At 48.1% G+C, this 25,908-nt stretch overlaps 2 protein-coding genes and 1 non-coding gene across 11 annotated transcripts in view; 1 reads left to right on the forward strand and 2 right to left on the reverse strand.

Annotated features, from left to right (window-relative positions):
- UBE2R2 (ubiquitin conjugating enzyme E2 R2) overlaps positions 1–1,870 on the forward strand; it is a 93,792-nt gene extending 91,922 nt beyond the window's left edge. Inside the window, exon 5 of the mRNA XM_055578838.1 lies at positions 87–1,870. Within this exon, the coding sequence (XP_055434813.1) occupies positions 87–321 (235 nt within the window). The 3' untranslated portion in view covers positions 322–1,870. The remainder of the gene's footprint in view (positions 1–86) is intronic.
- A 1,217-nt stretch (positions 1,871–3,087) lies between these two features.
- The window catches only part of UBAP2 (ubiquitin associated protein 2), a 119,721-nt gene continuing 96,900 nt past the window's right edge, over positions 3,088–25,908 (reverse strand). For all 9 annotated transcript variants that reach the window (XM_055578830.1, XM_055578832.1, XM_055578828.1 and 6 more), the window contains 16 exons: positions 23,543–23,823; positions 22,772–22,941; positions 20,535–20,748; positions 16,583–16,622; positions 14,341–14,524; positions 13,385–13,454; positions 8,907–9,102; positions 8,254–8,345; positions 7,944–7,991; positions 5,569–5,647; positions 5,156–5,361; positions 4,790–4,889; positions 4,600–4,707; positions 4,377–4,444; positions 4,103–4,294; positions 3,088–4,003 (listed from right to left, as the gene is read on the reverse strand). In XM_055578830.1, coding sequence (XP_055434805.1) covers positions 3,908–4,003; positions 4,103–4,294; positions 4,377–4,444; positions 4,600–4,707; positions 4,790–4,889; positions 5,156–5,361; positions 5,569–5,647; positions 7,944–7,991; positions 8,254–8,345; positions 8,907–9,102; positions 13,385–13,454; positions 14,341–14,524; positions 16,583–16,622; positions 20,535–20,748; positions 22,772–22,941; positions 23,543–23,823 — 2,144 coding nt within the window. In that variant the 3' untranslated portion in view covers positions 3,088–3,907. The remainder of the gene's footprint in view (positions 4,004–4,102; positions 4,295–4,376; positions 4,445–4,599; positions 4,708–4,789; positions 4,890–5,155; positions 5,362–5,568; positions 5,648–7,943; positions 7,992–8,253; positions 8,346–8,906; positions 9,103–13,384; positions 13,455–14,340; positions 14,525–16,582; positions 16,623–20,534; positions 20,749–22,771; positions 22,942–23,542; positions 23,824–25,908) is intronic.
- On the reverse strand, positions 15,147–15,230 carry LOC129651966 (small nucleolar RNA SNORD121A). Its single transcript, XR_008714455.1, has one exon. It is a non-coding gene; the product is annotated as a small nucleolar RNA SNORD121A (small nucleolar RNA).

The following is a 25,908-nucleotide window of genomic DNA, read 5'->3' on the forward strand; positions in this document are numbered from 1 at the left end:
TCTCCTTTTGATGTACTCGGGCTGCGGAGTGCAAGCAGAAGTTGTGCATGGAGCTTTCCCCTGAGCTGCTTTGTCTCTTCTGGCAGGGCCAGGGGAGTTGGCTGCAGGCAGTGTCCAGGCAACGCTACATCTTCCTGCCGCACAGTTGCTGCAGCTTTGATTTCCCTTGTGCCGATCGTGTGTTACTTCAATCAATATCAAGTTCCATCAGCCTTCACCAACCAGGGACTTCTGTACGTGGCGATGATTTTTGTTTTTTGTTGGGGCGGGCCAGTGCGTAAGAGGGCAGTGTTCTTTTCAGTGGGAAAAATACCGCTATAAACTTACTTCAGATCCCTGTGCGCTAGCATCAACTCCTTTTCTTCAGATCGTACAGCTCGGAAAGAACGAAAGGGTTGATGAGGGACAGGGGTAGGATGGATCCTAGGACAGAGTAAGTGATGCTTAGGTCCTTAGTTCCTCCTTCCTTTCTGATCTCAGGGTTTTCATTCTCTCTTCAGACTCTCAAAACATTTGCTGACTAATTCCCAGCAGCCCTCTTTGGAATCTTAGGTTTGGTCTAGTATTAAATCGGGAACATTAAACGTGCTAAGGTTTATATGGGACAATGTTGAGCCTGGTCCCAGAATCTGTCCATACTCCACGGGGCTACCTGCACCTCTGAATCAACAACTGTGGTCAGATTCAGAAAACAAAGCAGCTCTCTTGTGATGAATAGTGATGCTGAAAGTAGCTTTTTACGCCCCACATGTACTCTCACCCTCCACTACTAGACACACACACACACACACCCTCCCCCCCCCCCCCCCCCCCGTTTACAGCCAGTAGCTTGGTCTTACTCTTGGAACCCTAAAACTAAGCCTTTCCCCTTCCTGCTGAAGCATTTCTCTCCCAGGGCAGGCTAGACACTTTGGCATTGTGGGAGGTGCTGTCCCATTAGGCCCTGTGGCCTCTGTTGCACATTGACTCAGGGAGCCAGAGAGCCAGGTGGAGGTTGTACCTCTCAGCCCTTTGGGGTTTACTTCTGAGGGCTGGGTTTGCCTCTGATGAGAGTACAATCAATTCCAGAAAAGACTGGGGTGTGTGTTGATTTGCTAGAATTGCTAGAAGGTGGACGTTCGGATAGCTCTGACTTGTAAACCCAGGTGCTGGTTCCAGAGCTCTGTCCTGAGAACACCAGACACAGGAGACCTTGAGCCTTTGGGAGTGGAGATCACGGGCTCAGGCCACAAACTTGGGAGTACAGTTGTGCTGTTTGGTGTAACATGAATTCAGAAACCACCCTGCAATTTGAGGTTCCTTCAGATTCTAGCGGAGGCCTCCGGATGCTGTTCAGGTCTGTGTATTTTGAGGCTGGGTGGACAAAGTGTATCATCGTGATTTTGTTGTTGCTTCTCACAGTCTTCCCCACTTTCATTTCACATCATTCCAGAGTTCTTTTCTGTTAGCCAAACTTTTTTGTAGTCCCTTCTTCTTTCCCGGTAATTATTTGCTTCTTTATTTGCTGGTTTCCTTATGTTTGGAAAATACATAGTAAGTGATTGAAGGGGAAAAATGTGTAGTTCTCCACTGAAAATTAACCCTCCAGCCCACCCCACCCCCATCCTGATTTTAAAAAAAAGGTTTACATTTACAAAGATTCAGATGCAATTTTCAACTCTTCTGAAACCAGCAGGACACACCTGACTTTAATAGTTTTCTTAGCTGAAATTGTAGATGTTTTTCTTCAGTTTAACTTATGAGAAAAGATTATCTGATGCATTTTGTGTTCAACTTCCCCTTTAGTGGTTTATTTTTGTCTTTTTCTGCCCATCTGTCTACTAATAAAATGTGAAATAAAATATACCTGTATTGCTACTTCCCCATGGAATGACCCTTTTCTTTTTTGTGTGTTAAAAGGTGGTCTTAATACTTCCTATGTTCCCAGATTATACACAGGACTCAGCTGAAAAATTAAAAAAAAAAAAAATCCTTACTAGTTTAAGAAAGGTTACTAAAGACAAAGCCGTTTGTTAACCTTAATTCTGAAATAGGGCACAATCTGCTGGTACAAGTAGGTTGGTGGACTGATGGACGGGTGCTCCACTGCCCTCCTTAGGCAAGTTTTTTGTTTTTCTTGTCGCTTGTCATCTTAACTTCCTGCTGTTAAAATCAGTGATTAGGAGGCAATAGGTGCCATGATAGTGATAAGTTTCAGTTTTGGACACTTAACGTTTTAAGCCAGCCAGCAGTGCTCAACATATCTGACGAATGACCGTTGATTTTAGAGGTCAAAAGCAGCGGAAATGAGGACTGTGCCCCCGGGCTGGTTCGCGTCCAGCCTGCTGACCTGAAACCAGACGCTATAATGTAATGCTCTGGGAAACACCTCAGGGCCCTGAACTAGCTGCCAGGTTGAACTACATCTATGCCTCGACAAGCATGGCGATTTGCCTCCTGGCAAGACACATGGATAGTTTTATGGCCCTGGTTCCTTCTGCACTGGTGGCCTGGAATCAAGAGGGAGGAGCTTAAGGGAAGTCAGACTCCTGGCCTCAGGTGAATAGTTCCTTGGGACCTTCTAGAGCAATTTAGCTCAGGACCCACTTACCTACTTCACAGCACCTTGACTCACTTGTTACAGCTATCATCAGTCAAGATGGCATTTGGCTGATGAAAAAAGCAAAGGACAGAGCTTAACTATTCAAACTCTCTCACAGGCCTAGAACTAAAGAACTAAGAACTAAAGAACTTAAGAACTCAGCTCTTAACTTTGGTTGGAAAAGAAATTACCCTGCTTGTCCCCTAGGGCTGTTACAGAGTTGCAAGCAAAGCAAAGGTAACAGGCAATGTCTGTGCGATGTCAGGGGAGTTAGCTACCTTGTCAGCTGTATCCTTTACCTTTGCTATCTCCCTGGATGCTGACTGGGGGCAAGAGAAGGGCCCAGCAAAGCAAGGAATACCCAAATACCCACTGAAGCCCTGATGACCTCTTACCAGAAGACATTGAGTTCTGCTTCAACCCTGTGAAGTCCAGGGTACCTGGCACTGTAATGAAGACACCTCTGCCCTGAGCCCTCCTTCAGTCACCATACAAGAGACCAAGCATGCTCTCAGAACTTTATTAGGTGGACTTTGGGCAAAAGAGAAAACCTCCGAAATAGTCACCCTCCTGGTTCAGGACAACTGGAATAGAGGAGCCTTTGCTGAAGATGTGCTCTCACCGAAATGAAAACATATCTGATTTTTTTTAAGGGGGGAGCTGACTGGCTGACTATCTGAGCGCAAATTCAGAATTAAGAATGGTCAGCCAGAGGAAGGCAAGTCTGGAGACAAAACCAGACGCCCCTGCTCTCTATGGAGACAAATAGGTGCCACTTTCATGTTGGGTGGGGGATATATCTCTGCTATTCCCAGATCAAGATTTGGAGGGAGGGGAACATGACAAATGACAGAAAGACCAGTTTCTCAAAAAGTGAGGGAGAAAGTAATTACACAGGGACAAAAACTCAAATAATGGTTACAAGGGAGCGAGATAAATCGTGATTCTTCATTGGTACCTGACCCTAGTACCCGAACTGCCCTAAGCCAGCCCCTCCAGACACTGCCTGTGCAGGGGGCTATGGAGAAGGCCTGAGGCAGAGGGGAGGGGGGCTTTTGCTACAGCAAGAAGGGGCTTCAGTGGGGAGAGTAGCAGCTGCTCCCCACTCCCCTAAGACTTTTATCACATTTACAAATAGATACATAAATACATTACATACAATAGCGAGTCTGGGAGGCAGGCTCCCCCACAGAGGCTCGGCTGACACAGTTACATGTCTCAGGAATTCTAGGAAAGGGTGCGGGGCTCCCAGAGAAACGGGCTCCATGTGTTTTCTCCTCCCCAGGGAAGGCCGGCCCAGCCTGCCCTGCTCGCCCCGCTCAGGGTTCAGTTTGTCCAGTATGGAGAGTTGCCGTAGGCAGGTTTGGAGGCTTGCGTCTTGGGCTGCAGTGAGCTGGGCTGGTTGCGCTGACCGGAGCCGCTCTGAGGAGGAGGAGAGAAGGCGGTCAAGGCTGAAGCAGACCACCATCAACCCCCGCCTGGGAGCACAGGGCCACGTGGCCTCTGCCTCCGACAGCTCACCTGAGCATCCTGCGGAAGGTGGTGGTGCAGCAGCTGCGAGGGAGCCTGCTGGTGGGCGGGGAGGATGTGCAGGAACGGCGGGGGCGCGTACCCGGGCGCCGCTCCAGGGGCCAGGGGCCCGGTGGAGCCCAAGGCCGAGGGCAGGCCAAACGGGGGTGGAGTCCCTGCGTGAAATCCCTGCTTGTCAAACGTCTGCAGGGCAGAGAGACAACAGTGAGGGCCAGCCGGGCGGCAGCTGCCCCAGCCTGGCCCCTCAGCGCCAGGCCCCCCTCACCTGAGTCTTGTTGTAGACAGACCCGGTCATATCAGGGAGGCCAGAGGTGCTCGAAGTCGCCGACACTCCTGGAAGGGAAAGCGGTGGGTGGTTCCCATAGCAGCAGGGCCCAGCTCCAGTCTCCCCAACCTCCAGGGGCCCTCTGGGGTGGCCTCGCCTGAGGAGTCAGGGTGGCAGACAACTGCTTTGGGCCTCAATCCTGGATGTAAGGGGGTGATGGTACCTTTGCCAGGCCCAGAGCTTGCAGCCTTGTTCTGTGTCTGTGATGATCCACCATAGCCACCCTTGCTGTAGTCTCCGGCTGCGGTGCCCGGGGTCAGGTCGTCATAACCTAGCGTGGCGGGGACAAGAGGCGTGTGTGAGCTCGGTGAGCCAGTCCTGCCCATGCCTCTCTGGGCTGGGAGCACCCTCACCTGTGCCGTAGCTGTGCTGGCCGTAACCGCTGGCCTGCTGGAAAGGGGTGCCGGGGGTGCTGAGGCTCACACCATGCTGCTTGGCTGAGGCCGGAGGAACCTGGGGGAGGGACAAGCAGGAGGCATTAGTGGAGAACAGAGTGAGGGGAGCAGGTCGCCCCAGCTCAGCCTCGGGCAGCAGGTGGCACGACCACCAGGGATGTGTCTTTACTAGTGCCACACCCGCTAGGTCTCCAAGCAGATGAAACAGGAACCTTGCCCCCAGCCTTGACCCATTCTTCAAGGCCAGGTGAGCCCGAGTGGGGACCTGTCCCCCTCCCTGCTTCTGCTCCCCGGAGCTGGAGGAACACCCCCACCGATACTCACAAACATGGTGGGCCCATACTGGAAGGCACTGGGCACGCCTGTGTAGTAGGGGAGGCCAGTGTAGCTGTAGCCAGGCGGCAGGGCGGGACTCAGAAAGGGCTGCTGAGCTGTGTGGTGGGCCTGGGACTGGCTCTGCTGTGGCTGAGCCAGAGTGGTGGGGGGTGCAGGGGACGCAGAATCACCTCGGCCAAACTTGGTGACATCACCTAGGGGAACAGGGGCACTGATGCAGTCCCCACCCTTCATCCCAGCAGGAGGAAAAAGTCAGGCCCCTGCAAATAGGAACAGGGCTGGCTCAACAACAGAAGCTGGCAGGTCTCTGCAGCCCTTCCGTTTGTTTCCAGGCTCCTGGGATGGGCCACAGGCCAGTCCTTTGAGCAGCCCCTACTCCTAACCCCCTGAAGACAACTAACCTGAATACGGGTTATTAGTGAGGCTCCCATCTCGATTGGCGAGGGCTGGGGGTGTAGCGAAAGGGATCCCATAGTAATCCTAGGAGAGACCAGAGACTCGGTCAGCGGAATGGCCTCACCCACTCCTAGGACAGAGGGCCTTGCAGGCAGCTGGGTACTCCAGCGAAGGCCACGTTCCTGACTGGACCACCAGAGGGCAGCACTCGGAAAATTCAAAACAAACGGTGCCCTTCAGAGTTGTGGCAGCCACATAGCATGTAGACACACTGACCAGTCCCTCAGCCTTCAGGGGCAGAGCCACTGGATCCCAATCACACACATCTTCCTAGGCTGACGATGCTATGGATTTCTTGGGAGATTTCCTGGCAATGAAGCCAAAGTGGATCCAGAGGGTGTGGGTGCTTTTCTGGGACACTGCTGCCCACAAGGAAAGCAGGAGGGCTTCCCCTCGGCTCAGAGGCCCCAGGTGCAGTATGTCGAGGCCTGGCAAGCCCTGGGTAGTAAGGGGCAGGGCAGGCCTCCCCTTCTCCACGGGGCTTCACTGTGTCTCACCTCCGCACACACACTTCTCCCAGCTCTTCTGCAGCGTCAGGGCTGTTAGGGTAGAGGGCTGGTCTAGCTCAGGACTGACGTGTGCCTGCTGGTAATTGCTGCCCTGACCTGTTAAACCCTTGAGGCTCCGCCTCCTCCTCAGGTTTCTACTTATCCAGGTAACTTTCCTAGCTGTCCCTTAGAGTCCCTCTCACTGGAGAAGGCACTGGAATTCATTTGGCCCATGACCCTCACCAGCATCCACCTGTGACATAAAATGCCTGAGAGGAGGGCTGCTAGGGAAGCACAGCTGGCAGGGAGTCAAGTGGGGACCGGCCTGCAGGAAGCCCAGAGGGGCTGCTCCTTCACAGAGGAAAACCCCAAGGTGGAAACGAGCACAGACGCACCAGAGCCTAGGAAATGACCCCTATCTCCAAAGACAGGCTCACAAGTGATTTCTAAGGCACAAAAAGATGAACAGAGTATGAAGCAGGACGACCCCCGGGCCTGGAATCCCACCAAGTCACTCTGAGGGGCCCCACCAGGCACCACCACAGACTCGTCTTTCAGAACCAGCTCCCACATTCCACCTCTGAGGCCCCGGGGCTGCGAGGTTTCCTGAGTGTCAGGGGGACCTGGGCCGCGTTTCCTGGTTTCCCTGCAAAGCCTAGGGCTTAAGGCATCCCCAGAGACCCTGAGTTCTGTTTTACACCATAGAAATCTGCCAGTACGTCCTCAATACCTTCCTCGGTCCTCCAGGGATGTGAGCAGAAAGCCCCACAGGCCCTCGGGCAGTAGTATGGGTTTGCAGTGGCTGCTGGTTTGCACCCTGGGGAAGAGCAGCCCAGCTACAAGCCTCTGGAAATACTCCAGCAGATGAACGAGTCTCCCAAGAGAAGCAAGCTTCAGCCACTGGGCCCGGTGCCCACAGCTCCCTGAGCTCTCTGCGGTCAGCCCAGAGCGGGCAGCATTACTTGTGGAGGCCACCTCGCTGCCCTGCATGAGGAGGGGGCGGGGCGGGGGGCCCTCCACTCCAGTCTTCAGTCTGACAAAGGACACCTCACCTTCACTTGGGGAAAAGGAAAGCCTGTGCCCAACAGAGCTGGTATCAGTGTCCAAATAGCTATTACTCCCTGACAATGTGACAGATGCCCCAGACTGCTGAAAATGATCAGGAGTCTGCTAAACAGCAGACCAAGAAGGGAGCGGCAGGACAGGAGCCTGCAGGCTGTCCAGGCAGGGTGCATGCCTCCTTACGTCCCACTCCTGCACTGCGTCCTGTTCATGCGGCCACATCCCAGAGAAGGCCCAGTGCCTCGTCCTGGGAGCAAGGGCCAAAACAGGCAACACTGACCTCAGCAATCAGAGAGATCCCAGGGCCAGCAATCTTACAAACAGATGGCAGGCTAAACCTTGAAGGGCCCTTCAAGACTGTCTGTCTGCTCCAGCCACTTACTCCAAAGAACAACGCTGCCATCACTGATGGCCACTGCAGAAGCCAGACACTAGATGGATGGCACTTTGAAAGACAGGACTTTAGTAAAAGCATAGGGGCAGGCAAGTAACCCCATGTCCTGGTCGGTTGTTTTGTTTTTTAATGGGGGGAGGCTTAAGGGAAGAGAAGGACCCACATTTGCTAGAGGCACTGCCTACTGGGGCCCCAGGTGCCAAAGAACTTCAGGGTCCCCAGGCCACAGGCGCACCAGCAGCACCATCACAGCAGCTTTCCCGGCTGCGGTGCTGAGGGCGTCCTCAGGTGGGGTGTGTCCTGAAGGCCAGACAGCAGGTGGGGTGCGCGAGACTCAGAGCCTGAGGCCCCCCAGCCTCCCCCAAACCCCACTCACCATTGGCAGCCGTGACTGCAGCATCTGGAGCTCGTCATAGCCGTAAATCTGCGTGAGGACACAAAAGCTGTGAGAGACCACACGCCACCCCTGGGGAACCCGACCCACATGGGGCCAAAAACAAGGCTGGAAGCGGAGGACACGTGCAGGAAGGAGACGGGGACGAGCTGCTGTGGGCAGACGCCCTGCCTTGACTGAGTCCAGCTAGAGAAAGGCCCAGGGTCTAAGGGCAGAGCTGCCCTCAGGGGGAGCGGAGGCAACTCAAGACCCCCCAAGGCCAGCTGGGCTGAGGGGAGCCGGGTGCGCTCACCGGGTAGGCAGGAAGCAGTCCTCCAGGGCCCACGAGGTACTGGTTGTGCAGCAGGGGAGGCACCCCCTGGGGCAGGTTAGGGGGCGCTTTGCCTGGAGGGCAAAAGTCAAATGGAGTGACGTGGCCCCCACACGAGTACAATTCCTCAGCCACTGGGGCACAGCAGAACGCAGCAGACGGGGTAGCCCCAGGACAGGGACAGGCTGGGCCACAGGGGGTAAGCTGCTAGCAAACCACAGTCGGCTGGGCCCACACAGCCTGCCTAGGTCTGGCTGATGGGCAGTCACACAAAGTGACCAGGAGCAGCCCATGAGAGCTGCCCCGTCACCTCAGCTGCAGGGATGAGCAAGGACAGAAAAGAACGGAGCGCTCCAAGCAGAAAGGCTGCCGGGAATCCTGTCCAGGGAGCATCCTCCCCTGCAAAACCGATTTCACCATCAGCCAGGATCTGGCCCCCACCCCAATCCCAGCTCTGGAAGAACCAGGCCTCAGGAGGTCAGTGGGACAGAGAAGCCCATAGGGGCAGAGCCGGACACAGCTGTGCGCTTTCAATGCCTGTGAACCCCCATGGCTGCCCACCGGGGCCTCCTCCCAGGAAGCCAGGCTATACTCTTGACGGGGGGAGGAGGGCTGGCCAGGCCACGGGAACACACCTGAGGTCATCAAAGGCGCAGCCCTGGCGCTGCTGCTGGGGGCACTCCCGGGGGCACTGCCCAGGCACAGGCTGCTGACCGTGTTCATGCCGCTCGGCAAGCTGAGCCCTGAGGACACGGCGCTCGAGGCGGAAGTTGCTGCCGTTGAGAAGGTGGCCGAGGGCTGTAGGGAAGGGGCGCTGTCCACACTGGCGTGCTGGCAAAACAGAAAAGCCAGGGCACATGGATCTAGGGGCAGAGCAGAGAATGCACGAGGACTGGCCTGGGCTGTGGGCCCACGGCCTCAGGCTGACCTGTGTGCTCGCCCTGGCCCCTCACTGAAGCCATGGGGACACAAATGGTCAGCTGAGTATCAAGACCATCACAACTGAGATTTATGACCAAAAATCCTCCTAAAAATCACTCAAGTTGCTCATGCTCTGGTAACTGAAACAGGCACATAAACCTCAAGTAACCTTAGTTTATAGATGAACAGAGAATCTCAATAGGAGGTGAAAACCCACCTCATAAAATAGGAGGGTGGAGCCCGGGCCACAGCAGCCCAGCCCAAGGCAAGGCCTCCTGGGCACCTCTGACCTGAAGCCGCAGGTGGCCTTTGCTCCAGCATGTGAGGATATTCTGTAGGTCCTCAGGGTCTACACCAGGAAGGGCATGGCCCAGCCCTAAGCCTGCCTGAGAAGAGCCACCAAGGAAAGAAGGGCAAAGCAGAGCGAAAGCTTTGAAGAGCCTGAGAGCCAAGGGCCCCAACCCAGCTGCCAGTACCAAGGCGGCAGGAAGGGTTTCGAGGGTTGAGGGGAGGCTAGACGAGATATACCTGGTTGGGCAAAGTGAGGGCCGAAAACAGAAGAAAAGGCTCTGTAAGACTGAACGTGTGCACCACAAAGAAGCCGGGAAACTGACGCGAAGCTGAAGAACAGGAAAGACCAGGAGAAGGGACACCGTGCACTGTCTTCCAGGGCCCAGACGACTGTGCAGGCCCCAGCCCCACAGGCTGCCCTGCCCGCCCAGGCACTAGCAACCAGATCCGGTTCAGCAAGTGCAGACTCCGAAAATTCTGGTCTCCTGGGGCTCCCCAGGACTTCTGCCCCTTCTACCGAGATGGAGAGACAGACCAGCCAGAGAAGGGCCCAGAGTGGGGCTGAGGCTGCCCACTACGCACACTTCACGATCCCCTGCACAGAGCCCAGCTTCCACCCAAGGACACCAGCCAGAGTCAGAAACAGCTCTGACCACTGCACTGTGATGTCACTGGCCACCCAACCTTTCAACCACAGGATTAAAAAAAAAACACTGGCAGTGTGGGGAGTGGGGGGAATCCATAGGCACTCAGGAGTCATCCAGAGAGCCTCTCCTGCCTTGAGTAGGCCCTGAAAGGGTCCCTGAATCTGCCCTTCCACCTCTCAAATCTGTGAAGAAGACAAGCTGCTGGCCCGCTTAGTCCATGTGATGGGGCCGTCACTCAGCTCTCCAGATGGGCCCAGGAGAGCACAGCTGACCACACCTTCCACAGACCATGAGGGGCAGGAGAAAAGACGAGATCCTTTACAAAGTGGGAGAGACCTGGCTCTGACAGATTATGATATACCTGACTATTTAAAAGTCAAAACGATTTCTAAAACAACAAACCTAGGAAAAATATTTGCACTTCCCATCACAAAGGGCTACTTACTAGTCTCCCAACTATAGAAATAAATACCACAGACTGGACAGAAAAATGTAAACATCTCAGCCAAAAGGAAATTTAATGGTTTACCAATGTATAAAATAGATGTTCAAGTTCTTTCAGTTAAACACTATACTGACAGGTCATTCTTCTATTAACACATTAGAAAAATACAAATATTTGGTAACATCATTTTAGGAGGCAGTGGAGAAAGAAGACACTTCACTGTTTGCCAATGAGAGGTAAGTGGGCTGAAATCACTACGCAGAGCCATGTGTGTAATATGACAAATGCCTGGCAATTCCACCGCGGAGTCTATCCTGCAGACACAGCATGTGCAGAAGGCTGTACACCACTGTCTGCACAGCTACATCTCACGTTCTTGTGCTTTGCAGATACTGCGTTTCCTACAAAGTGAAGGTCCAAGGCAACTGGGGGGTCAAGCAAGTCTATTGGTGCCAATTTTCCAACAGCGCTGGCTTACTTTTCGTCTCTCTGTCACATTTTAGTAATTCTCACAATATTTCAAAAGTTTTCATATTTGTTATGATGATCAGTGACCTCTGATGTTACAAATGCAAAAAGATCACAACCTGCTCGAAGGCTCAGGTGATGGCCAGCATTTTTAGCCTAATGTATTTATTAACTAAGATACTTATATTGGGGGACTTCCCTGGCAGTCTGCTGGTGAAAACCCCAATGCTTCCACTGCAGGGGTCATGGGTTGGATCTCTGGTTGGGGAATTAAGATCCTGCATGCCACAGGATCAGTGAGTGAAAAAGAAAAATATGTTGTATTTTTTAGACGTAATGTTACTGCAGCGAGGCAAAAGGAAAAAAAGATGAATATGTTGTATTTTTTGGACATAATGTTATTGCACACATAATAGACTAGAGTGTGAACAAAACTTCTATGCACTAAAAAAATCAAAAGATTTCTGCGACCGACTCTCCCACATTATTCACTTTATAGCAGTGGTCTAGAACCAAACCCACAATATTTCTGGGATATCAAAACTGAAAATGGCCCTCAAGTTCCATAAGAGGAGGACTACTAAATAATCCAATGCAGCAGAGCTGTGAAAAAAGAACAAAGAACTCTGATCCAACACAGAAACCTCCTAAAGATACACTGTTGAGTGAGGGGAAAAGATATAGGGAACTATATAGAATGTTCCCATTTACATTACAGGACAAGGAAAAAGAGCAGAAAGGAAAATGACCGTGTATGCATTTGATAGGTTAAGAAAACAAAGTCTAGAAGATCAAGAAAATAATAGGAAAAGGGGCAAAGCCAAGCAGAAAAGAGACAAAAACTCTTCAGTGTGTGTCTTTTACGTCTTTTGTTATTGAGTCTTGTGACTCAGTGACCACCTTAGCAACTGCAAGAGGCAGTTCTGCTGGCGGCCACTGGGACCGTATGACACAGTTCCTGCCAAGACAGACTGCAGCGGACCACGAGAGCAACAGCGCCCAGGATGGGAGGCCAGCACTCCAGGGCTCACAAAGGGGACATCGCAGGGCGCCCACTGGCCAAACACAAGGCATAGGTGGTGGGCAGGCAGCTTACTCCAAGGACAGAGACAGTCACACCAATCTCTGCTAGGAAGACAGTGATCTGTGTGTTTCAAGCAAAGAATTATGTATAAACTGATTTCACTTAAGCTAGAATAGGGATGCCACAATGTTGGCCAGATACTGAGGAAAGACAGGACTGAACCTTTTCCACCACTTCATTCTACAGCAAAAGATCTGACTTCTTCTTCAGAAGAAACTAATTTGCCAATTTCCCAACTCCCCCATTCACCTGGACCCAAAACTTCCCTCCCTGCTTGAAGACCACCTACTCCCACCTTGTGGAAGCCTGCTGTCTCCTGGAAGGGGGCACTTGGTTCTCTCCTGGCACCTTTCCTTCCATGTTCCAATCTCTCCCAGCTTTTGGAACTGTCTCCACCCGCTACGCAGCCTCATCCCACAGTGTAGACTGAGCCCCGAGACCATGCTCCCAGCTTCAAGCTTAGATGCCGAGACTTCCGTAACCACGATCTAGGGTCACCCTTAAACACATCGGGACCTCCCCAGCTGGCACCCCGCCCGCACTTCTATTCTTGCCTCTCCACGCTCCACACATGCTTCTGCAACAGGACCTTCCCAAAGCCCCCACCCCTGAGCTGGAGAAGACGGCCTGAGCTGGCGGGAGTGAAGGCCCCATGACGACACACACTGGATGCGGTAACACTGGCTGGACCATCTGTCCGTCTCAAAGACACACAGACTCTTCCTTTCCCTTCACACGCTCTCCCTACAATGGACTTCACAAAGTACCAGAGTGTTCTCCAGAAGCACTGCTCTTGATAAAACTGGACTTTTAGCACAGCCCAGTCCACGGGGTCACAGAGAGTCAGACATGACATGCAACAGGTGCCAAGCAGAAGTTAGCAACAAGTCGACTTTCCTCTAAAAAGCTTGCAAAGACCCCAGCATAAGAAGTCCCAGAAAATAAAACCAACCCTGCCAGGCAGAAAGGTCTCCTAGAATGAACAGTGAATTCTGGGAAACAAATTCACCACCCGACAGCCCTGCCCATCGTATCAGGTCTGGAGAACCGATTTCACCACAGAGGCACGAACCACATGTCCTCCGTGGGGCCTAGGAAATTATCCGTTCAAACCATGAACCTAGATGAGACATCACAGCCAAGTGATTAGAGTATCCGGATATTCGGATTCACAAACTACAGCCTCCCCCAACCCTGCCCAAGCCTAGGCCCCAAGCCAGCTAAGGAGGGAGTGGGTAGGGGAGCAGGAACACTTACTGTGTGGGATGTGCTGGCGGAGAGCGGCATGTGCGTGGAGGCGAGGCTGCTCTGGTGGCTGGAGAGGGAGCTGGAAGACAAGACGGCACCACGTGTCCACCATGGCCCTCTGTACCAGGGGCCACTCGGCCAGGCAGGCTATCCACGAGCTCGCCTTGTCCCCCCATGGGAAGGCCTGGCTGGACACCCTTCATTCTGCATCACCTCGGACAGGTGTTCTGTGGTTAGAAATGACCTAAAGGCTTGCTCACTCGCCATGAGGATCCAGGACATCCTTCCCTGGGAACCTACAGAGTCCGCTTCAGGCAGCTCTAACCATCTGCTCTGAGACTGTAAATGGTAAGAACAGGATTGTACTAAGAACAGCCAGCCTTGGAGACCCCCTTAAATCTGTGTGTGTGGGAAGAAAGTTCCTACGTCGGCCCCACACGCTGGAGCTTGAATGCCCATTAAATGTAGAATTCAAGAAGCCTGGCTTCTGCTCCAGGCTGCATGAGGCAAGAGGAGAATTCTGCTCAGAAGGTAGGTGAGGACGCACCAGTCCGGTCCTCCCATGACTGTGCTGACCACTCATCTTTGAACCCACAGCAAGTGCCACACAAGAGACCTGCTCAGAAATCCCCCAGCACTTTCACCCCATATCACAGTGATGGGGCCCAGAATGTGGGGCAGGGCTGAGGCATGGGGCCCCCTCCTGAGGGCTAAAGAGGAGCAGAAGCGACCCTCTGGCCCCACCCCATTCCCAAAGACCCAGGGCTGTGTGACAGCAGAGGCATTACAGGCGGCAAGACTTTCACACCGGGCGCCTGAGACCCCACCCCCGCCACACAGCATTACTGCGAAAGGCCAGGACGACAGGCAGGGGCAAGTGTGGGCTCTGTCCCTGGACACAGCCATCCAGAAGCTTCAGGACTTGGCCTTGGTGCCTCGGACTCGGGTCCCTGTTGTCCCCATACCTGCTGAGCTGAGAGAGGGGACTGCTGGACAGGTCCCCAGGCTGGGACAGGGAAGGCAGAGTGGCAGTGTGCTGGGATGCAGGGGGCAGAAGCGGAGCGCAGGAGGTGGTGCTGGGCAAGGAGGCCACAGATGGGAGGGCAGAAGGAGGGTCTGTTGTCTTTGGAGCTGGAACGGATGAAGTAGCTGTAAGAAACAGATCAGTTTAGCTCCAGAACCAACCGTGAGTATCGGAGGAATGCTCAAGTTTTGTGACAGGCTGGCCGGGCTGTGACACACAGTGGCGCCCCAGGGGACAACGCGTGAGCAGGCTGCGAGGCGGGCCCTGCCCGGGCTGCGGGGATGGTGGGAAGGAGGGCTGGAACGCAGGCCCCAGGCGAGGAGGGGGATACATCTTTACCATCACACACAGCCCCGATGTGGGGGTCAAATCCTCCCTGAGCTGCACCCAGACACGGAAAGAGGCTCAGAGACTGACAAATATGGTCACAACGTGAACACAAGGGACAGTGACCACGTGGTGGGGGGACCACCCAGGGGTTAGGTCTGCTTCTATCAAATGAGTATCACAGCAGGCTGACCTCAGGAAAGTTCATTGCCAGTAGAGGGGAGGAAGGGGCTGAGAGTCCTCTCCAGGGTACATACAATGGAGAATCACACACACATAAAACCTGAGGAAGACATTCCTGCCTTCCACAGCTACTTCTAAAAGTGAGCATTTTCTTCGCACACACTTCAACAGAACAGACCTCAGAGCACATAAATGCATGCATTAGGCTTTCAGAAGAATAAGAATGCAATCAATCAGCTGCAGAGAAGACTCAGTTTTAGTGCCATCCACACATACAACTCAGATATGTGCTTGGACATAAAGCATCATTGTCTTCTGCAGTTAAGAGGGGGCAGCACCTTGCTTCGGGAGGCCCTGAAAGTCCAGGCGACATGAGCTAGTCTCCGAAAGGGAGGACAGCTCGACAGCCAGCACCGGCAGTGACAGGGCAACACTGGGCATGGTCAGTTCTTAAGAGTGGTCCTCACACCCCTGAGGCTTTTCACTGACAGGCCTTCCCAAATGGTGCCTGTTCTTCCAGAAATCAGATAAAGACACCACAGATGTCCCTGGCCCAAAACTCACCTCCCTGGGTGTTGGATCACATCAATGACAGGTTCACAGAAAGTGTGTGGTGAATGTGAGTGTGACGGTGTGTGTGTGTGTGTGTGAGAGAGAGAGAGATGGCTGGAGAAGAGCGCATGGGAGACAAAAACCTATCTAAAATGCACACTGTTTTATGGACATCTCATATCTCATTATCTCACTTGACATCTCCAAATAAAATCTCTAAGTAAACCTCTGTGTGTTCTCGACCCCACACGTGGGCCAAAGAAACTTTCCACCACAGATTGAGTAATTCACACTTCCTGTGACATCTAGTGTTCTCAGATGTACCAACATTATTTGTTGCTCTGGCGGTCCCTCAACACCAAATCCAACTCTGGGTAAATCAATGTGTCATTTCAATTCCAACTGAGACCTATTCCTGGTCTGGCAAAATTCACAGCCACACTCCCAAAAATTTCTAAATAAAAAGAGGGTCTTTCTGGCTTCCATACCCAATAGATATTCAGTTGCTTCACTGAATGATCAATGAAAATCGGTTTCATTTTAGATTATGACCATAATCATTGATAAACAAGCCAAGAACAAAGGGAACAACTAATGGGAATTCACCTACACTAACTCCAGTGATCACTGAGCTGTACTAGATTTGGTGGGCTTTCCCTCCATTTCTCCCAAGTATTTATAGTGAGCAACATTTTCTCTCTCTCCTGAACCAGCACGCCAATTTCTGCTTTAAACATCTTTCACATTACTGAAGTGAAAGCCCTCTTAAACTTCCTGGAATCTGGGCCTCTGAGAAAAGCATATTTTAAATCCAACCTACACTCCACACTTGAGATGCAGTCTTAAGACAGCAGAATGATGCAAGACCCCCTTCGTGCTGTAGATGTATTTCTAGTAATACCGTCACCTACAGTCTGGTCACAGGGCCTCTCTAGCTCAGCTCTAAACTGAAAGAAATGTTGCCAATGATGAGTCAGAGATAGCTATCAGAAAAGATGGAAAAGGACTACTTTTGCAGAATTAGCCATTGGCCAATCATTTTCCCCACCACATCAGCTATGCTCTTTTTCTGTCTGTGGTTTCCACCAGCCACAACAAGAATAGTTAGCTCATATACTTACTGTCTACTGTCTGCTGACTTCGACTACCACCATGTCCATTCTATAAGAAAGAGAAAATAAAGTAAGTAAACCCTCCATTGAATGACAACCTAGGTTGGGATTTAACCACAAACATATGAAGATTATGAATTAAGCAAAGAACTATGATCTGTTTTATTTTGTTTCTTAAGAAAAGGAGAGGCAATACAACAAATTCTTAATAAATCCCAGCAAGCTGACCTTATTTACACCAAACTGGTTATTTAAGGAAGTAGTAAGAATAAAAAATAAGACCAAAAGCACAGGAAGCAATGAAACAGTCCTAAAAATTATTAAGCCATAGGCAGGACTTGGGAACTCTCACTATATTGAAATCACCACAAGCCTTTCTATCTCATGGACATTCTGTCTCCTGAGTACCCCACATACTAGAAAGTAAGTGTTTCCAAACTATAATGAAGATAACTTTCATACAAGGAATTATCCTATTTTATATGATTCAATTGGTCTGAGTTAACCATGAAGCACTTCCCTAGAACTTTCAAAGAGAAGGAGGCATCCTCACAAAGAAAACTTTACTTCCACAGATGGGGTGTGGAGACCTGGCAGAGAGATTGAGGGCTTCGCTGGTGGCTCAGTGGTAAAGAGCCACTCCTGCCAAGGCAGGAGATGCAGGTTTGAGTCGATCCAGGAAGACCCCACACAGTAGAGCAACTAAGCCCGTGTGCCACATTTACTGAGCCAGTGCTCTAGAGCCTGGGAGGCAACTACTCAAGTGCGTGTGCCAGAAGCCCGTGCTCACAAACAAGAGAAGCCCACAGTGAGAAGCCCGTGCATCCCAACTAGAGAACAGCCCCTGCTCACCACAACTAGAGAAAAGCCTCTGCAGCAGGGAAGACCCAGCACAGCCAATAAATAAAAAAATAAACTTACTATTGGAAAAAAAAACCAACCAGTGACTGACAGTGGAGCCTGCAGGGCTCAGACAGGTTCTGGATGGGACAAGGAAGCTGAGGAGATGATCTCAGAACAGAAATTCACTTTCTTTTCATAAAATCCTACATACATTTTATTCTTAAAACAATTTGAGATTATTTACAAGAAATGTAGACAATAAAACAGAACTGCTAGGGAAAAACAAAGCAAAACAAGAGCTAAAAGACTCAGAGAAGGGAAAATCAGTATAAAGGGCACATGGAGAGCAATCAAAGTTCTGTTGCTCTGCCTCCCTCTCAACGATGGTTCACTGTTCGGTAAATATACACACATGACATCAAGCATATTCCTCCAAGACAGCACAAAACCAACATACAAAGTCTTCTGAAAACTGTATCAGGGCTTCCCTAGCAGCTCAGTGGTAAAGTATCTACCTATCAATGCAGGAAACATGGGTTCAATCCCTGATCCAGGAAGATCCCACATGCCTTGGAGCAACTAACCCCATACCCCACAACTATTAATTAAGCCTGTGCTCTAGAGCCTGAGAGCCACAACTACTGAAGTCCCTGTGCCTTAGAGCCTATGCCCTGCAACAAGACAAGCTACCATGAGAAAATGGTACACCACAACTAGATAAAGTCCTTGCAGGAAGGAAGACCCAGAGAGCCAAAAAAACTCACTAGACAAAAAGAGAGGAAAAGAGGGATGAAACAGCTGCCATCACATCTTGGGAACACTTCATTTCACCTAGAAAATCATTTTAAAAATACAAACCCTGGACTACATGTAAAAACAAACAGCCATTGGGAATTTGTTGTATGATGCAGGAAGCTCAAACTGCTGCTCTGTGACAACCTAGAGGGGTGGGATGGGGTGGGAGGTGGGAGGGAGGTTCAAGTGGGAGGGGATACATGTGTATGTAAAAGTGAAGGTGTTAGTGGTTTAGTCCTGTCCAGCTCTTTGCAACCCCATGGGCTGTAGCCCTCCAGGCTCCTCTGTCCATGGAATTCTCCAGGCAAGAATACTAGAGTGGGTTGCCATTCCCTTCTCCAGAGGATCTTCCCGACCCAGACACTGAATGTGGGTCTCCTGCATTGCAGGCAGATTCTTTCCATCTGAGCCACCAGGAAAGCCCCAGGCTGACTCATGTTGATGTATGGCAGAAACCAACACAAAATTATAAAGCAATATACTCGAATTATAAATAATAAACCTTAAAAAAATACAAATATTCAAACAGTAAGGTCCTACTATATATCACACTGAACTATGTTCCATATCTTATAACCTACAATGGAAAGGAATCTGAAAAAGAATATATACATATAACTGAATCAGTTTGCTGTACATGTGAAACTAACACATTGTAAATTAACTACAATTAATTTAAATTAAATTAATTAAATAACTTCGAATTTAAAACTATTAAAAACAAACAAAAATTTCACAAGCAATGGACAAACTGACACAATAAAGAAGCCACGTTATTCGGGATGAAGGAAATTCTAGGCAGAAGCATGCTGGAGACAAAAATACCACCAAATGGTCAAAAGACATCAGAAATCTGGTTCGATTAGCTGAGCAAGAGTTGAACAGTGATATGGACAAGAACAAGAGGTCAAGTTAGAGCTGGAACTGAGATGTTGTGCAGATGACAGAGATTTAACGAAATGGTCTGATTTATGTCTTACACACTGAAGACCAGCACTTTCCAAGGGAACAGAATATTTTGCAATAGTGGAAATACTGTCTGTCTGTACTTGGTCGTGTACTATAGTGACTGACCAACCATATCTAGACAGACAACATTTAAATTGTGGTGTGTCAGAGAAGCTGAACTTTTAATTGTATATTTAATTTAAACTACCACATGTGGCTAGTGGTTACCATGCTGGAAATCACAAAAATAAACTTCTTACAGAATATATATTGAAAATACACAGCTTTTTAAAAAGGTGTCAACCCAGAAAGAGAAATACAGGTGGAAAATGAGAGCAATAAGATTTTATACAGTAGAAAGCAGATGCCAGATAGTAACTGACTTAGCTGACCTGGTAAAGCCAAAGCCTAAGCAAGTAGTTGAGAAAACCAGAAAACCACTCAACTTATATCCAAGAACCATACCAAGCAACTCAGTACTAATATATATCACATAACTTTGGAACCGGGTGTTGAGGCAGGGCTAAATGTTAGAGAATTTTTTAAACTCTGCACAGCAGGGTGAACGCCCCCTTCCACCTTCTCCCACAAGCTCTAAACTTCATCAATGAATATTTAACGGCAGCCTTCTCTTCACATTAGGCTTTTAAGACACTGACAGACAGGTATAGGTCCTACAGGGAAGAGACTGGAAGAAGAGCCCCTGAAGAATGCAAACAAACCCAACAGGAAAGGCCCATAGGGCTGATGCAGGAGCTCCCACCCCTACAGAAATGGCCAACCACACTGTCCCTCACTGAAGCCCATGTCCAACAACCTACCCCTATAGACAGTTTTACTGTTAAGTGGGCACAATGGATTCATCAGACATTTGAGGAAAACATCCAACATGAAAGATGGAAAAGAAAGGGAGGAAAAAACTCTTAAGTCAATACATGCAAATATTTCCTCACAATCTTAGAAGGAAACTTAAGGAAAAAAAATGTATCCAAATGTCTACTATGCCAATTCAACTGTTTCTATTATGTCCATGTTCTGGCCACTCTGAAGTAGCTCTCATTAGTAGTGCTTGAATGTCTGCCTTACAGGACAGTCAAACACTAGACTAGAGTCCCCACCACCCACCGAAGCCACTGCACAACTCAGGGTGTATCCTGACACTATCCGTATACCAGGCATCTGGGTCCATTCACACAATCCCTGTGTACGGGTGCGTGAAACACAGGTTTCAAACGAGATGGCCACAAACTATATGGATTCCTCTCAAAAGGTTAGCCGATTTCTAAAATGAAATTTTCTAAAAGGAAATTTCCCAAACTACATCTTGAGCTCCAGCTGGAATCTCCTGTAAGAATAAACCTGAAAGACCACTTGCCGTGACGGTTCCTGGAGCTGACTCCGACGAACTCACAGAGCTTTGGTATGCGATCCTGTTATGCACAGAACTCTGGTCGTAGGAGGAAGACGTTGTTACTGGACTAGTGGAGCTCAAAGAGGAGCTGGTCAGACTGGACGAGGTAATGACGGAAGTTGTGTAGGTGGAGTTCTGTACTGCACTGGTCATTGGTAGGGAGGTATTCAAAGAATCACTACAGAGAATAAAAGACATGAGACATAAATCTGTGTCACTTCACTGTTTTCATGAGGCAGAACAATTTCATCTCTTGTCATATTTTAAATTAAATAAACACATCTATAACTATAAAATTTATACTGCTGCATCATTTATATCATGCAAATGAAGATTAAAAGAACAATTAATCCCTCCTCCCAAATTAGAGCAACCTAATTTAACTGACAGTTCAAAACTGGGAAGAATATGCAAAAGACTGTATACTGTCACCCTGCTAATTTAACTTATATACAGAAGACATCACGCAAAACAACGGGTCAGACAAAGCTCAAGCTGGAATCAAGATTGCTGGGAGAGATATCAACAACCTCAGATATGCAGATAATATCACCCTAAGGGCAGAACATGAAGAGGAACTTAAGACCCTCTTGAGTGAAAAAGGAGAGTGAAAAACCTGGCATAAAACTCAACATTCAAAAAACTTTGAACATTCAAAAAGACACAGCATCCGGTCCCATCACTTCGTGGCAAACAGAAAGGGGAAAAGTGGAAACAGTGGCAGATTTTCTTTTCCTGGGTTCTAAAAATCACTGCGGACAGTGACCTCAGCCACGAAATTAAAAGATACATGCTTCTTGGAAGAAAAGCTATGAAAAACCTAGACAGCATATTAAAAGCAGAGATATCACTGCCAACAAAGGTCCATATAGTCAAAGCTATGGTTTTTCCAGTAGTCATGTATGGATGTGAGAGTTGGACCATAAAGAAGACTGAGCACCAAAGAACTGATGCTTTTGAACTGTGGTGTTGAAGACTATTCTGAGTCCCTTGGACTGCAAGGAGATCAAACCATTCATTCAATCCTAAAAGAAATCAACTCTGAATATTCTATTGCATGGACTAATGCTGAAGCTCCAATACTTTGGCCACCCAATGCAAAAAGCTGACTCACTGGAAAAGACCCTGATGCTGGGAAAGACTGAAGGCAAAAGAAGGAAGCAGCAGAGGATGAGATGGTTAGATAGCATCACTGACTCAATGGACATGAATGTGAGCAAACTCTGGGAGACAGTGAAGGACAAAGAAGTCTCGCATACTGCAGCCCATGGGTTGCAGAGTCGGACACGACTTAGCAACTGAACAACAAGTTTAACTAATAGGCAGCGTGACATTATTAAGAATTCTTAAGAAACTTTAAGGAATCTAAATGTCCTGAGTCTGTCCTTAGAAAGGGAACTCAAGCAAATATCAGATTTTGGCTCTAGAAGGTAAAAAATGTAGTAAAATAAATTCTAAAATTTGAGATTTTAGAATTTCAAGATTCCTCTTGAATCTTGATTCCTCTATTTATAAAATATTCCAGTGAAAGAAAATAAGTGTTAGCAAAGATGTATACACACTGAATCCCTCATAGATTACTGGTAGGAATGTAAGTATTTCAGCCACTAGGGCGAAAGTCTGATAGATCCTCAAATGGTTAAATACAAGAGTTATCAAAGGATCCAGCAATTCCCAGGTACAGCTCCAAAGCAAATGAAAGCACACAAAACTTAACTGAATTTTCACATCAGTATGATTCATAACAGCCAAAAAGTGGATGTAACCCAAATATCTAATGACTGGATAAACCAAATGTGATGTACCTGCACAATGAAATACTATTTGGAAAACAAAATGCACACACACTATAAAACGGATGAACCTTGAAAACACTATGCTAAATGAAAGAAGTCAGAAACATAAGGCCACTTATTGCATTTTCCTAGTTATATGCAATCCCACAACAGGCAAATCAGGAGACAAATTAATGGTTTTCAAGGGATGGAGTGAGGGGGAAAGCTGGGCATGACTGCTAACAGGCACAGGATTTCTTTTTAGGGGGATGGAAGACACATTCTAGAGTTAGCCACTGGTGATGGTGATACAAACCCATCACTATAGGGTTTATTTTCGCCACCAGGTGATTTCTTAGACTCTACTGTGTTTTACTTTGCAAAGAAGTTAATCAAAACTAGAAAGAGAAGTGGGAAACCGTATACCTTAAAGATTTTGAATACAAGCTAATGGGAATCTGGCTACTATTTTCACTGCTTGCAGCTGATCCAAATTCAGAGAGAGAAGGTTCTGATCCAAATTCCAAGGCGCCAAACTGGACATTTAATCCTGTAACATCTGCTGATCCAGGCATTTCCACTGCAGAAGCTGGGATCTGTAAAAGCAAAACCATGATGTTAGCAACGGAAGTGAGAGATTCCCAGCCCCAAAGGTCTGCAGAGCTAACAAGCACTGGGTTCCCAGGGCCCTGTGGGGAGGCCTGAGGAACAAGGAGTGAAAGGCAGGAAAAAGAAATAGGATTTTTTTTTTTAAAGAGAAAGGAACAGAGCCAAGAAAAATTAAAAAGTTAACGGAATGGTCAGTTCCACCAAATGCTTCTTAGGATTGGGGATGGAAGTTGGGGGGAAAGGGAGGGGGAGGGTGTGACACGGGATTGTGGTGATGGATGAGTGAGGAAGAGGGGCCTCTGATGAAAGCATCGCCTGGTCAAGGAACCACTCCTACCTCTACAGAACAGAGCTAAGTAAGTGCAGAAGAACACCAGATTCTCTTCACTAAACGCACAAGATCATCAGGTTTCCTGAGCAAGATCTGTAATTTGAATGGACAGTCCTGTCTCTTAGCACAAACCCGTTAGTCACTCAGAAGTGACCGATGCTCATAAATCAAGAGACTATGTACTTGAATATACCCCATGAACTAAGTGTTAAAATGCATCCACCTTTGGCACTATGACTTCCTGATAAAAGACCCACCTTAGAAGCTGGAGGTATTCGCCGAGACTTAGGGAGTTTGATGTGTTTGGGCTGTGGTTGGTGAGCAGACACAGTGATGTTTTCGACAGTCATGCTGGGAAGCTGCAAAAGTTTGTTCACAGTGGAGGTACTGCTGTCTCTGGGTGCTGCCTCTCGGAGCTTCACCTGGGAAGGAAAGGACTCCAACCCAGGAGGAGGAACAGTGACGGCCTGAGTCTGGTGCTGCTGTCGTTGGCTCAACTGGCTAAGAACAGGGGATGGTTCAGGCTGAGATTTGAAGTCTAAGAAGCGGGGTGGGGGTGGGGGGAGGCAACAATCAATCATTTAGGCACATGAGCTCACAGCTCCCTATTCCGCAGCCCCTGATGGTGGAGGGCTGCTGGCACCACTGCTTTCTCCCAACCACCTTCTACTTCAATCCCAAACATGGTGTGTGCGTGTGTCTATAATATTTTAACAACTGGTCTGTGGGAAATGGAAAAAGACACCTGAATGAGTTTGTAGCTAATGTCTTATGCAGAGAGGAGATTCAGTTTATGCTAAAGCATATGGGGTGGAGAATGGGTATTCATATTTTATATTAACTTTTGAAAATTATTATTTCAATAACATACGTGATAATGCAAAATCCAAAATATAAAAAAATATATATGATGAATAAAAATCACCCTTCCACCCTGTTCCCAGAAGCAGACATTTGTACTCAGTTTCTTGAATAAAAATATCAAAGATATTTAGTTTTCAGAGACTGTGCCCCATTAATGTATGAAGAACTACTTCATTTTTATGATTACAAAGTCAGATATGGTACACAAACCAGTATTATATTAATAAACTTTGAAGTTTTCCAATTTCTTGCTACAAAAAGCAATGCTGCAATAAATATATTTTTATGTAAGACATTTTGGTCAAGTGTAAGTACACCTGCAGGATCAACTGCTAGAACAGAGTTGCTGGTTCAAAGAGTGACTTGATACTTTTTATATTAAGGAAGTTCACCCTTTGCCTATAATATGATTTTTTTTTTCATAGTTTATCTCCTTTTTCATTTGGTTATGATACTTCCTATCACATCCAGACAGGTAGGTCTACCTCAAACTGAGTACATAAAAATCTTCCTATGTTTTTCTGTTATTGTTATTCATTATCTACGTTTAGGTATTTCACCCATTTGGCACTTTGCTGAACAGTAGGAGTTAGGGATCCAACTTCATTTTCCAGCTAGATACCCAAGAGAAACAAACCATCTATTCACTGTGGATTTGCAGTGCTACCTCTATCATACAGAGGATCTTTTTCTGCAAAGAACCAGACAGTAAATATTTTAGGCCCTGAAGGTCATCTCTTAGCAACTATTCAACTCTGCTTTTGCAGACTGAACGTAGTTACAGATAAAAACATAAATAAATGGCTGTGTTCCAGTAAAACTGTACTTCCACAAATAGGTAGCAAATCCAGTCAAAGGTTTGCCATCCCATGTCTTAGTCTATTTCCATCATAGTTGAATCTATTTTCGTCTTGATATTAGAGGAAAGTACAAAGAGGACAGACTTTCAAAGAATGGGAATAGCATGCTCAGATCTAAAAACTCATACCACTCAGTAGTTAAATGTGCAGAAAAAAGTTAACATACACAGGAGGCCTATATCAGAAACATCAGCTTCTGTCAAGGAACATGAAATTTCTGGTATGTTCCAAAGGATGCCAATGCTCTAACTGATAAAAGGGACTCTCTTTACCTTGATTATTTATACAATTTGGTTTATGTTGAATGTTCTCTTTCTGGGATTCTACAGTTTTGGTTTATACTAGGTAGACAGTGCCCATGTGACCAGTCCCCCAATAAAAACCTTGGACATTGTGTCTTTAATGAATGCTTTGGTAAAAAGACTTCAAACCTAGAGTAGTCTCAGGTACTTCTGTAACAGTAAACCATTTCATTCAGCAGAAAAATGTGTTTCCGTGTCTCTCAGTATACCCTAAACATAAACCAGACAGCCAACCCTATGATTAAAGTAAACCTCTGCTATTATGGCATGTGTATTGGTGGGAAATGGAGGGTTAATGTCACAAAGTCTATGGGTGTACAGCTTGGAAAACATCTAACTTAGAAAATACTTATCATACAAACCACAGACATTAAGGCTAGACAAAATCATGGCAGATACACACATGTTAGAATCAGAAAACAATAGAGAATATGATTTAAAGTATTGTCCACATTCCACCTTCTTATTCTAACAAAGCTCAAAAAAAAAAAATCTGTCTAGGTATTTATTCAAAGTGTTGTTTCCTTATATCTGCTTGACTACTATCATGCTTTTGCACATCTGTTCAAGGTATGTACTACTACTATTAATATTAAC

The sequence above is a fragment of the Bubalus kerabau genome, chromosome 4 (genome assembly GCF_029407905.1).
Source record: "Bubalus kerabau isolate K-KA32 ecotype Philippines breed swamp buffalo chromosome 4, PCC_UOA_SB_1v2, whole genome shotgun sequence".
Lineage (NCBI taxonomy): Eukaryota > Metazoa > Chordata > Mammalia > Artiodactyla > Bovidae > Bubalus > Bubalus kerabau.